The 13662-nt window shown below is 28.8% G+C and overlaps 1 protein-coding gene across 1 annotated transcript; it reads right to left on the bottom strand.

The window, feature by feature from the left end:
* Window positions 1-954: 954 nt before the first annotated feature.
* Window positions 955-2980, bottom strand: LOC107422564 (9-cis-epoxycarotenoid dioxygenase NCED6, chloroplastic). The gene has a single exon (XM_016032027.4). It carries the CDS (start codon window positions 2922-2924, stop codon window positions 1146-1148), a length of 1779 nt encoding a protein of 592 aa, XP_015887513.3. The 5' UTR covers window positions 2925-2980; the 3' UTR covers window positions 955-1145.
* Between the last annotated feature and the right edge of the window lie 10682 nt (window positions 2981-13662).

The following is a 13662-nucleotide window of genomic DNA, read 5'->3' as shown; positions in this document are numbered from 1 at the left end:
TTATAAATTAAACAGTTTGAAAAATAATTTACAAAAAATTAATTTTTGAAAATTAAAATATTTCGAAAATTTCGACTCTTTTCAAATCAAATGGACCTGAATGAACTTCTATATGCGAGATTTTTATCTTATGGGAAATTTCCAACTTTATATATATATATATATATAATATATATGTTTATGGAACTTCAATGCATGGAACCACATTAGTTATATATATATATATATATATATATTTCTCTTTCACTTTTGTCTTTTTGTGTTAGACGCAATCCACTGTTATATGATAATTATTGCTTGAACGTAAAATCTTGACCCAGCGTAAGTTTTAAGGCAAATTTTAAGCATTAATGCGATCTTCGTTTGAGCCATTACTCGGCTGAAAAATCCTACTTTTCATCAAAATAATTGAACGAAAAGCCAGAAAATCTGAAATTATTTGAGGTTTAATTTTTAATTTTCCTATACCTTAAAATAATAAAAATTCTGTAAACTAAAATAGAAACAAATTAATTGAATAAATTAGTATACTCATATTGAATATCAAAGAAAAAAATATAAATGCACTAGAGTTTAAATTCTATAATGTAAGAAAATGAATGGCAAATTTGAAAAGAAAAATTGATTTTTTTATGAAAAGGGTTTGCCCTTAACTGCAGCATGTGTCCTTTAGCATATTATACAGCATGTGTCCTTTAGTAGACTACTTGGTCTTCCATGTGTTGTAGGACGTAGGATTTGTCTATACTAAAACTTCAACCTCATCTACGCTACCGTATTAGACAATTAGTGCATTAATTTTTTTTATTCAATTAATAGATTGATTAAATCACATTGTTTCTTCTAGCTGGAGATAATGGTCAGAAAATACACTGATAAAACTATTATATTTTTCGACTATAATTTTGAATTCGAATCCCATCTCAATGTTGAAATATATTATACATATATATGTAGATAATAATTACTGGAAACTTTTTATTCGTAGCAAAGATTTTGTATTGGTTATACATAAAGTATACAATAAATAGAATCTCTCTTATCACACAAATCACTTAACTGAAAACATTTATAGAATATATTACTTTGTATATATTGGTTATATATTCACACACATTCCTAAACCATAAAAAACTAATAATTAATTAGGACAACGCTTGTTCTTTCAATGCTTGTGCACTAACAAATGTACCGTGGAATCCATAAGGAACCCTAGAAGGCAACTTCACTGAACCCACTTTCTTCATGTTTGAAGCTTTTATTATCGCCAGCTCTGAACTTTGCTCAACCTCATCCCTCACAAAACCTACTATATACCCACCATCATCATCATTAATATTCTCATTTTCCGGCACGTAAAACGGTTCACCACCGAACCTCCCAGAACCATATAAGAATTTGGTGACTTTTTCGGTTTCTAAATCCACCTTAGCAATGCCTGAACACTTTGGCCATGGCTCGGCTATGGCTAAGTACACATGCCGGGTCTTCCTTCCTACCATTTGCCTGTTCACTTGACCCGCTTCCAAATTCAAATCCGGTACTATGACCCGACGGGTTGATTCTCGGGTATTCATATTCATCCGGATCTCACATAGTTCGCTTCGAATCGGGTCGTTTTTGTGTTCGTTGAAAATCGAGTCCGGTGGATCCATGCATGACCCGAGTACAACAATGATATTATCACCATTTTCATCATTTTCCTCCCATGCATTCCACAAATGAAAACAAAAACAATTCGGCACGTGGATCCATCGAATTCCCGATTCATCAACGTCGGTTTTCGACAAAATCCCGAACCTCGAAGTCTTGCTCCGATCGTAGATTACGGGCGACCCGCCCCGAATAATTTCTGATAACTTGAATACCACTTGGTGGTCCGGAATTACAACGTGGTCCTTAGTTATAGCAAAGTCATGTATCATCGTAGGCTGGTCAAGTGTAATTTCCACGTCACGTGACTTCTTTCCGTACTTGTCGAATTTGAAATACTTAAGGTACGGTCTCTTTACGACGTCGTAGCTCAGAGTGTGTAGTTCAGCCGTGATGGGGTCCACCTTAGGGTGAGCGATCATGGAACAATGAAGCTGATCATCAAAATTGAACCGTCCGATTGTTGAAAGATCACCATCACCCTTGATCAGCACATGGTATGGAAGATCATCCTCTGACATGGCTAATAACCGACCGTTGAAGTATACAAGCCCGGCGTTAGCCACGCCGATACCTCGCCTGCCGTCGAGCAAGCCGATCGAGGCTCGAGCGAAAAACAGAGCTAGCCGAGCCAGTCCGGAATGACCATGTAATTCACCAATCGGCTTGGGAAAAACCGGCCTCCCCAGCTTAGCCTCTTGCACGAGCCGGCTCGTGCGCGTGTACCTACAACAATAACTGGCTCGGTTAAGTGGGCCCAGCTTAACGGAGTGAATCATACCGTCGCCATCGAACAAATGGTAACCACCGGAGGGAGCGAACATAGGATTGCCTCCATTTCTGACGTAAACGCCGTGTAGACAGTCGGGTATTTGACCCGCCACTTCAAGCCCATGCTCAACGGGGCATTCACGAACCGGAGCGAAATTACCCGACATTTGAACCACCGGGTCGACCGTTTTCCTCAGTTTGCGATTCTTCTCGAATGGAACTATTATCGAAGCCTCAATTGCGTCAAGCAAAGAGGCAGCAAGAGTTTGACACGGGTTCAGACGAGATGGGTCATCTTTCGGGTTGAATTCTGGGTCAGGTTTTGGCACCGGTTTGGTGAATTTTTTTCGCCGTGGATGAAGTTTCTTGGTTTTCCGGTGAAGGGTTTTCTTGGAAGGATTTATAAGGATTTTGCACGTAATGGGTTTGTGAATTTCTATGGAGTTTGTGAGATTATAATTAGAAGGTGTGGCGGTGAAATATTGATGAGAGACTTGCATGGCTACTGAGAAAGAGAAAGAAAATATAGACAAAGTTTGATGAGCAAAGATGTTGAGAGAAGAGGTGGGTTTTATATAAGCGTGGAGGAAAAGCGGTAGAGAAGGATATGATTGTTGAGAGACTCTAATTTACTACTACTACAGCTGGAGAGACAAGAGGTTGACACGTAAGTTTATGCGTTTGGAAAATTAGATTGGCTGGCTGACTAGAAAATGATCGTCAGATTTGAAAAGAAAATATTCAAGAGGTATTTGAGAATTAGTTTTCTAAATTATTTTATGGAGATTTGGAGTTGGATTTTTTTGTTTTGCTTTTTTTCTTACCCATTAGTTAGTTTAGATAGAAAGTAAATTCAAGCAGTTAACAATTTTAGTAGAAGAACATTAACCAAGTTAAAAGCACTTTTTTCATTTGCTCGCTTTTACGATCTACCATTTTTTTTTCTTTTATAGTTTGGTAACTCTTGGGATCTTTTGAGCTCAGTAATGTAAATTGTAAACCATTGGAGAATCGTAAAACAGCTTGCTAAGCAAGAAGGAAATGAAAAATATTTGTTTTCTTTAATTTATCTTCTATATCCAATTGTAGTGAGTTAATTGGGTCTAATGACAAGTCAAATTTAAAAGTTAAATGTGAAATAAAGGAAAAAAAAAGGTTTTAAAATATTTTGTCCATTTTTATAGAACAACAATTAATGTAATTATATGCTCATAAGGCAATTAAAGGAACCGCAATAAAAGAAACCTTAAGCACGTATATCGTCCTCTCAATTTACTCTTTAATAAGATTATATATTTATCTATTATAAGCTCATGCATACGTAATAATGGATTGAAAAAGTTCATATTAAGTATATAAATCATCATTTGCTATCAACTTGAATCCAAGATTTTAAATGCGGGCCAACTCATATTTATAATAATTAATAGATCAACCAATGATCATGAAAAGTATGTTTTAAAATGCACAAAGATCCAAAAAAATAAAAATAACTAGGCGTAATATCATATAGATCACTTAGTATTATGTGATTTGAAACAGTTTAAAAGATCTCTTATGCAGTTAATTTCCATCAGAAAAAATTTCTTTCTTACATAGCATCCTGTATTTGAAACAATTTAGGAACAGCTCTTACGCAGTTAATTTTCATCAAAAAAAAAAAAAGTTTACATAGTATTATAGAATGACTTAAATTTCTTTGGAACCACAAAAAAAAAAAAAAAAAAAAAAACCTTTATAATTACTTATACATTTAATATCATATATACAGACTTTTATTTATTAATATTTTAACAAATACCATTATAATAAAAAAATTACTTATTTAATTTTATTAATTTCCTATTCTCATGTTTTATTACATTATTTGAAAATTTAATACTTAATTTCCATTTTGTGCCATTTACAAAGGAAATAAATTGTAAATTTCAAATTTTTCACTACTTATTTCTCTCTCTCTCTCTCTCTTTCTCTCTCTCTCTCGTCACTTATTTTTTTAGTTTCCTTCTTTCAACTTATTTTTACTTTGTTTTAACTTATTTTTTCACTAACTATTATTTCTTTTTCTCTTAGCATTTTTTTAAATGTAAAATTTCCATTAATTTTTTTTAGTTTCCTTTTGTTTATTATTTATAAAATTCCATCACAATTTTTTACCCAAAAAAACTCTATTATGATTTATTTATTTATTTTGGTTAATGATCTAATTTGTTTATAGAGATAGGGAATATATAAGATATGAGAAAATGCAGGGAAAAAATTGATTAGTAATAAGAAAAATCTAGAAAAAGAAAAAAGGGGATATCAACCACAACATTTTCTTACCTAGTTGAGATCAACCACATACAAAAATAAAAACAAAGAAGAAAAAGGAAAAAAAAACTGTTCTTAATACCCAGAAAGAATTAGCCAAATTTCCCCCATCCATCCCTGCTCCATAATACAAGCCTACAATTCTACTAAATTCTTCACCCAACATATATAGAAGAATAAAAATAAACAGTAAAGAAGAATTCAAGATCATAAAAAAAAAAAAAACAAAAGTAAAACTAAAAAGAAAAGGAAAAGTTCTCCAATTTAGCTCCATTTGAGTCTGCAACTCGGGTTCAAGACTCCAAAATGAAACCGATTTCCTCAGTATTGTATTTGGGGAAAAAAAAAAAAAAAAAAAAAACCACTTGTGAAGGAGGACTTATAACTAGTGAGCAATTACCAAAAATGACTAAATTTGAATAGTAATAATAAAGGATGACTAATTACCAATTACCACCACTTCTGCATCTAAATCTATATCTAAAAAAAATAACCCAAAAAAAAAAAAATCAAAATCAATTACAGAACAAAAAAAATGATTGACCCATAAAAAATGTGGAAAAGATATTGACATAAGGGGTGTGAATTCAAAACATTAGCTTGCCCCGTATTCCTCTTTTTGCTTTAGATTAGAAAAAGAATAAGAAAAATAAAATCCCAAAAACAAATGTAAAAATGGACGTAGAAGAAGAAAAAGAAGAGGAAACCCAAAAGAAAAGCCCAAAAAAATGCAAATAAAACAGAAGAAGAAGAAGAAGAAATCCAAAAAGAAGAAAAAAAAAAAACTTAAAAAAGAAGAAGAAGAAGAGAATGAGAAGATCCAAAAAAATCTAAAAGGATGTATTCAATTTAGAGTTTAATGGATTTAAAATGAATTATGAATTTTAAAAGATTTGATGGATTGTATTGAAATTCCATAAATTTCATAAAAAATTTATAAGAATCCAATGAAGTCTTTGGGATTAAGGTTGGATTTCATATTAACAATTTTTTTCACAATTTTACTATTAAAATTCTTTCAAATTTATTAAAATATATTATTTTTTAAAATCTTTTAAAATCAATTATTTTTTTTAAAAAAATTCTACAAAGTCCTAATTGAATACACTTGGATTTTAATGAAATTTTATAAAATCCATTAAAATGTGAATTGAATATCATTAGATTTGTATAGATTCTTTTAAAATTTAAATTGAATACCTCCAAACATTTTAACATTTTTAAAATCCTTTAAATTATAGATTGAATATACTCTCCTAGATCTAGCAACGCTTTATTGTTTATTCTTTTTCTTTTTTTATTTTATTTTATATAACAATTAATTATTTATTTATTTAATTTATTTAATTTTTTTATTCCTTTATATTTTATATCCCTTTTTCTAATATATATAAAACAAAAATTTAGCTTTTTCAGATTTTAAAAATATTCATTTACTAATTTACCCTATTTCAGTTAAATTTAATGAAAATTGACTAATGACAAGGAATATTTCTGAATTGTTTTAAATTATAAGGCATTGTTTGAAATAAAGATAAAATACATGGGATTTATATGATATTAACGCTAAATAATTAAGATTAGTAAAATTGTCACAAATCAAGTTTAGTTTTTTTATTCGTTGCTGTTTTAGCAGACCAAATTAAACAGTCTCTCCTTATTAACATTTCCATCAAGTAAACGTAAATTGACATTTGTTTTATAAAAATCTGAACCAAGTACTATTGGTTTTCCATTGATATTAATTAATTTCAACAGGCATGCAGTTTTATAAGCAGAACTACTCTTAATTAATTCCATTGCAGTTTAATCTCTAGTGCTACATAAACACATACATATACATAAATAATCTGGTGGGCACCGCACGCCTCCCGATTTATACTGGGTACCTAATTTATTGATTATTTAACCAGATTTTAGAACTAATCAAACATAGGCATCCCAAGATAAGCGTGATAGATAATTTTCTATTCGTCAATATAGATATATATATATGTATATAAAATTTTGTCATGGTGGATACTGTGCATAGGTTATATCAGGTGTTTGGTATCCGACATACTATATACACATGTAAGTACTCCTGTAACGTAAATTATACATACGTGGTCAAGTGCTATATCCCCGACATAAATTGATAGCACCCGACATATATTGGGCTAGCTACACTGTCCATCATGGTAAATTATAGTTCCTATCTTTTTTTCTTTTTTTTTTTTGAATACAAAAGTTCCTATCTTTGTTGAATATCTATTGACATAGTAATTGTTAAATTGCAATTTTTCTAATTAGAATTTTAATTTTAAATTATTATATATCTATTTGGGAGTGATTTTAAAATCCTTAAAATAACTTTCAAATAAATAGAAACGTTTTATATAATATTTGACAGTAAAATGCAAAAACACTTTTTAGTGATTTTGTTGTTGAAAAGTTACATTTTTAATAATTCTTAAAGAAGTACCAATTTAGTATTTCTTAATAAATTATTCTAAGTAATTTTTAAGAATCAATCTTAGATAGGTTCTAATTGATATAACATTTTTAATATTTAACATGTTGCTATATTTCCTTCCTTGTATTAGAAATATTTTCTTAATATTTCCTTCCTTGTATTAGAAATATTTTCTTAAAAAATCATCATTGGTTGCGAATAATCAATAGGCTAACATGTCGGGGATCGCCAAGTAAAAAACGACTATATATATAATGATGGGTTAAGGGTAAAAATAAAAGAAATAAAACACATGAAGCAGATAATGAAGTGAAGAAGTAAAGATTGCACGTGGCTGAGGAGCTCATCATGATGTATGATCTCAATAACCCCAACGCATGCAGTGGCAGATAATGTTTACGGTGCTCAAAGTTGTCTGCATATAGATAATATCATTTTCCACTTCTCTATGCTACGTAGGAATGTCAACGGTGGAACGGGACCGGTTTTTAAGATTCCATATCCGTTGTAGAAATTTTTTTATCTCATTTTCATGGTATGTTTTGTTTTTTTACAGATAGAATGGGGACGAAGATTTTCCAATCAAAAATGAAATAAGACGGTTTTTTTCGTTTAATTTTTTTTTAATAATTGATGTAATTTTTTAAAAAAATTTATATAAATATTTTTATAAATAAAATAACTAAAATATAATAAAATATATTAAAATCTAAATTTAATATTATAATAAAATATATTTTTAAAAAGATTTAATAATTCAAATATATAAAATATAAAATAAATAAATATATACGGTTTTTGTTTTTCGAGCCCGGCCTGTTCTCGATTATAATCTTAAAAAAAAATCATTTCATTAAAAGTGATGCACCTCAATTTTTGGGATATACGAGGCAAATTAACATGCCTACGTACACCCCTTCCTTTTATTTTCCCTCTGGCTTTCCTTAATTTCAGCATCTAGCTATTTTTATTTTCCCATCAGACGAGGAGAATGTGAAATTTAAACCTTGATTTTTGTTGCATTACAGCACTTACGTGCCCTAAAAGACGACCATTCTTCCACGTGTCTTTTATGGGAGTACGGAACCCACATGGTGTACACCATACAAGGATGTATGAGAAATTACGTGTATATATATATATATATATTGTTATTATTATTTTCTCATTTCTTGGATTCTTCAATCCGATCCCATTTTTTCTTTTGTCTTTTTTTGTTTGAATATTTGGATGATTTGGAGTTCTTAACATCGTTGTATCAGTAATTGGTATCTCTTGGATTCCCAGGGATTCTTGACCTGACCCTGCAGGAGAGAATATACCGATCTAATTATGAGGAGGTGATTTGAATTTGGTTTCTAAGGGCAAAAGAGAATTTATAATATAGGAAACTAAAATTCTCTTATCGAAGAATTTTAGTTTTGTCTAGGATTATATAGGAACGACTTCCATCAATACTTTCTTTCTTTTTGCTAACAAACAACTTCCATCAATGCTGGTGGAACATTTTATATCAAATTTATATATAATATATATCCTGGTAAAAAAATTATTGCAACGATAAAAAAATCATCCTTATTAGAGAGAATCACAAATTAAATTATATATATAATATGCTCAAATAAGATTTTTAATATCAAAATTAATATGAGATTTTTTTTTATTAATCTTTAATATTATAAAAGTTTGAAAATTAAAAATTATATTTATTAATTATCAAATTTCGATAAGATTTATTTTATTTAAATATGGTTTTAATATCTCATTAAATTCATATCTGATTATTTTTTAATTAATTTTAAATTCTAACTATTGATATGATCTAATAGTCATTAATGATGTATCTTAATTTAATAATATAAAACCAACTTTACATGCAATTAACTGTCTATATATATATGTACAATAAAATCCAAATAAAATAAATATAAGATTCTCACATGCATGTTAATTAGCAAATCTATAAAACTATTTTTAATTTACCTTCTCGGAAGGGGGAAAAAGTTAAAAAGAGCTAAAGTGTGTCTTTGTGTGTGTAAAAGAGAGAGAACACCACTACAAGCAACATTTTTGACATGTTTTTAACATAAAATTAATTCCAAAAGTTTGTTCTAGTTACAAACTTTTATTATTGAACTAAACAAATATTTATTAGCATATTATCTTAACGCCGCATTAAAATTATTAAAAATTCGATGCAGAATATATAAAGGGAGATAAATTTAATTTAGAATTTGAAAAATTTTAAAAGTATTTAGAAATTTAAAGGTATTCAATTTAAATTTTAAAAGAATCTATACAAGTCTAATGATAATTAATTCAGATTTTAATGGATTTTATAAAAGTCTATTAAAATCTAGGTATATTCAATTAAAATTTTGTAGAATTCTTTTAAAATCTAGTGTCATTTAAAAGTCATTGATTTAAAAATATTTTAAAAAATGATAAATTGTAATGCATTGGAAAGGATTTAATAATGAAATTGTGAATAAAATTGTTAATATGAAATTTAGCATTAATCTTTAAGATTTCGTTGGATTTTTATAAATTTTTTATGAAATCTATGGAATTTCACAATAATCCATCAAATCATTTAAAATGTATAACTTATTTTATATCCATTAAACTCTAAATTGAATACATCATTTACAGCTAATTTTGTAATCGATGAAATTTGACATTGAGTTTTTGAAATTTGATCAATTTATTCTGGTTTCATGAGTTAGATTTTTTTTTTTAAAAAAAATAAAAATAAAACTAAAACTAAAAATAAATTTAAATTAAACTTATAATACCATGGCATCATATTAGAAATATTTGATCGAAGGATAGAGCAAGTGCCATGTTATTTTACACAAAGTTGATGTTTGAACTTTCTTCTTTTACATGCTAACCTAGAAGTGTTATCTGATTGAAAGAACATGATTAAAGGGCAAGACTAGCAACATCAACACACTTCAGATGTTTTTCTGGCAAATGGACTTGCTAAGACTCTCAGTTAGAACATTAATGATATAATCTGGGTATACAGAGGGACCGTACATTAATGGCATTTTCTTTTATATAAATATTGAATATATATATATATATATATATATATTATGTGCCTTTGTTCTATAATCTGGGTATACAGAGGGACCGTACAATATATATATATATTGAATATATTAATGGCATTTGTTCTAGTCTCTATCTCTACTCAATCAGTTTCCTGCTTGAGTAGAGATAGAGACTAGAACAAATATCATTATAAGTACAAGCTCTCCAACTATCTAAGCACATACATATATATATATATATATATATATATATGTACATGTCAGCATATTATATCATCGCTACTTTAAAATACAAAAAAAAATTCGATATAGGACAGATTAAAGCTTATTTCATGATCAATGACCATATTGTTCTTGGATTGGAACTTAGTCAATTTACACCAATTTCAAGTAGATTTTGTTATTTCTTCTTCTAAAATCACCTTAAACTTCGTAATACAGCGTTATTAGAAAAGTTTTGATTGAATAACAATGAGATATATCGAAAAATAGGGCAAATATTTTCCTTAACAAGATTGAGCAAGTTTTAAGTTTTTTAGCTGTTTCATGCTTGAGTATCGCATATGTTTCAAGCTCATTTTGACAGTCAAGGAGATCTTATATGGTTGGGTTGGGGAATTGGGAAATACCAGGAATTCATAAATGAATTGATGCAAAAATGCAAACATGTTTTTTAATTATAAAGAGTTTACTCGTGGGGAACAGTCTAGCTTGTTTACATTGTTTTGTATGAAATTGAAGGTATACTTGCATTGAAAAAAAATAATAATAATAATAAGGTAAAAGCACAGCGCATGCTGAAAATGGTGAAGGTCAACCACGTGGCCTTCATCTAACACGTGTCAGTTTTATGTCCAATTTTTTTTTTTTTTTTTCACTTTGTTTGGGTATATCCTTTTATTTATTGAGTTTTTAGAAGTTTAGACTGAGGTTGGTCCTGATTGGTTATCGCAGAAACTGTTCAAGTTGTAATTCTTCACATTTACAAAAAATAAAAAAAATAAAAAAGATAATTCTTCCCTATATTTGTAGGTTTGACCTAATGATAAAAGTAAAACTACTAACAATATAAACCTTAATTGGATGAAATTAATTATTTTCCAATTATAAAGAGTTTAATATTGATATAGAAAAGAAATTGCAATTCTTCACACTTGGGCTCGATAAGGCACATAATTTGGACCGAATATTGGGCCACAATTATATGAAAAAGCCCATTCTGCTCCAGAATAATGTTGATATATATATATATATATATATATATTTACTTTTATTAATTTATTTCATATCGAAAATAGAGGATTCAAATTTGGGATCACCATTGTTTCGGAAAATAATGGTTTTACAAATAAAATGGTTTTACGCTTGGCTGTCTAAGCATGGACTTACCTTTTGTTTACTCCTACCACTAAGTAGAATGATTCCTTGTTATTTCATCTTGCTGGATTTTTTTTTTTTTTTTTTAAAGTTCTTTTCGCTTTAGCTAATTAAAATGATTATAAGTCTATTACATGTTGGTCTAATATAAGATATAAAAAATAATACAATCACATCTTTTTTTCTTTTTTCTTTTTTAATTATGAAAAATTCCTCTTTGAAGAATATTAATTTTACACCGCTTCCAATGGGCTAAAATTTTGTCTTTAGATTGGAGTTTACATTTGGGTTCATGGATTGGGATTTAAGCCATGTATTGGGCTCGATTGTAGGTCTAGTGGCCTTAATCTGATTGTGAAGTGAGAGAACCAAATAGACAAGCAATCTTTGATTTTTTTTAATTTTTTTTTATTAAATCAAATTAGTTTTCTTTTTTCTTTTTTCTTTTTTTTTTTCTCTTCTAAGATACAAAAATCTAATTGTTTTGGAAAACTTGTTTTAAATGCAAACTTTAATTGATAATATGAGAACAATCAATAAAGTGAAATTTAATTTTTTGCTTGTTATTTCATACTTTGTTTAGCTTCTGTTTCGAGCTCACTCCGAAAGATTACCGAAATAATTAAATTTGCGGAAAGCGGAAGCCAATGAAGCAATGTGGTATATGCTATGCAAAGAATAACATTGTTCTTCACACTTGGGTTTCACCTCGATCTTGGGCTTTTGTGCTTCGTTTTGAAATTGGACTTTTGGTTGGGTTTATGGATTGGACTTTGAGCTAAGTTCAGGCTTAACCCTCGGCCCTGAACTTCAACTCTTTGTTCAAGCCTATTCAAAACTCTAATATTTTCATTATTATTTTATACCATGTTATGTGAATGTGATATGTATACCATTACATATTATTATTGTGTTTTTTCCTTCCAATCTTAAATATAAAGATCATGCAATTCTTGATGTAACAACTTCGAAAAACAAAAAAAAAGAAAAAAGAAAAAAAAAAGACTGAATTAACAGTCTTAACAAATTTGCATCATATGATAAGGAACATAAAAAGGTTTTAACTCATATGGTAAAAAAATTACTTTTTATTAAAAACCAAATTAACAAATTTTGTGTTTTCTTTTAAAATCTTAAATCAAACTTTTTTAAAACATTTAATATTTATTTTTAGTTTTAAATTTTTTTGTTACTTATATAGGTGGCATGAATTTCAATTTGAAACAGTCCCATAACTCAAGCGATTGAACCCATTTTTGTTTTTGGTGATTAAGTAACTCCTTTTACCATATGAACTAAATGTTACGTCTAGAGTTCCATATTTTATTCTGCTAATTGATAAGATTTCCAATTGTGGTGCTTTGGTTGAACTTTCCTAAAAAAAAGAAAAAAGAAATAAATGCAAAAATAGCAGTATTTCTGGATTTAACGTCCTAAAGTCAAGTGAAATTCAAGTAAAAAAAAAAAAAAAAAGAAATATATAAAATGAGAAAGTGAACGAATATAAAAAAATATAAAATATTATATATGTATATTTTCCTTATTTAGAAAACTTTAATTTTTGGATGATTACAATTCTCACTGCTTAATGTAGATGGAAAATCCCTAATTAGCCTAATCAAATGGTCTTGCTCTTACATCAACCAGTCAAGGTTATATCGATTTTTTTTTTTTTTTTAAGAAAAAAGGAAAAAAAAAGTGAAGATTATAAAATGCTAATATCTGTATAAAATCTTATCCAAGCCTTCGGTCATCTAAAAAATTTTCCTATTCCCCAAGCGGGCACGCATTTCCATGTCCTACCGTCCACCTTGTACACACACTCAGCCACCCCTCTCGAAGCGCGTGTTAGCCACTTGCTGCGGCCGACGTTGTCCTGGATGCATTATATTTCAATGAATTAGTTAAAATTTAAATTATTGATTTAGAAAATAATAATTTTGCCCTTTGTTTATTCCAGGACAGAATATATAAAGCGTTGAAATGTATCATTTTCATAAATTAAGTTTAATCTTACGTGCATTTTTATTATCA

Source organism: Ziziphus jujuba, chromosome 3 (genome assembly GCF_031755915.1).
Source record: "Ziziphus jujuba cultivar Dongzao chromosome 3, ASM3175591v1".
In the NCBI taxonomy this organism is placed as follows: Eukaryota; Viridiplantae; Streptophyta; class Magnoliopsida; order Rosales; family Rhamnaceae; genus Ziziphus; species Ziziphus jujuba.
Note: the sequence above shows the minus strand (reverse complement) of the source record. Positions and strands in the feature narration are given on the sequence as shown.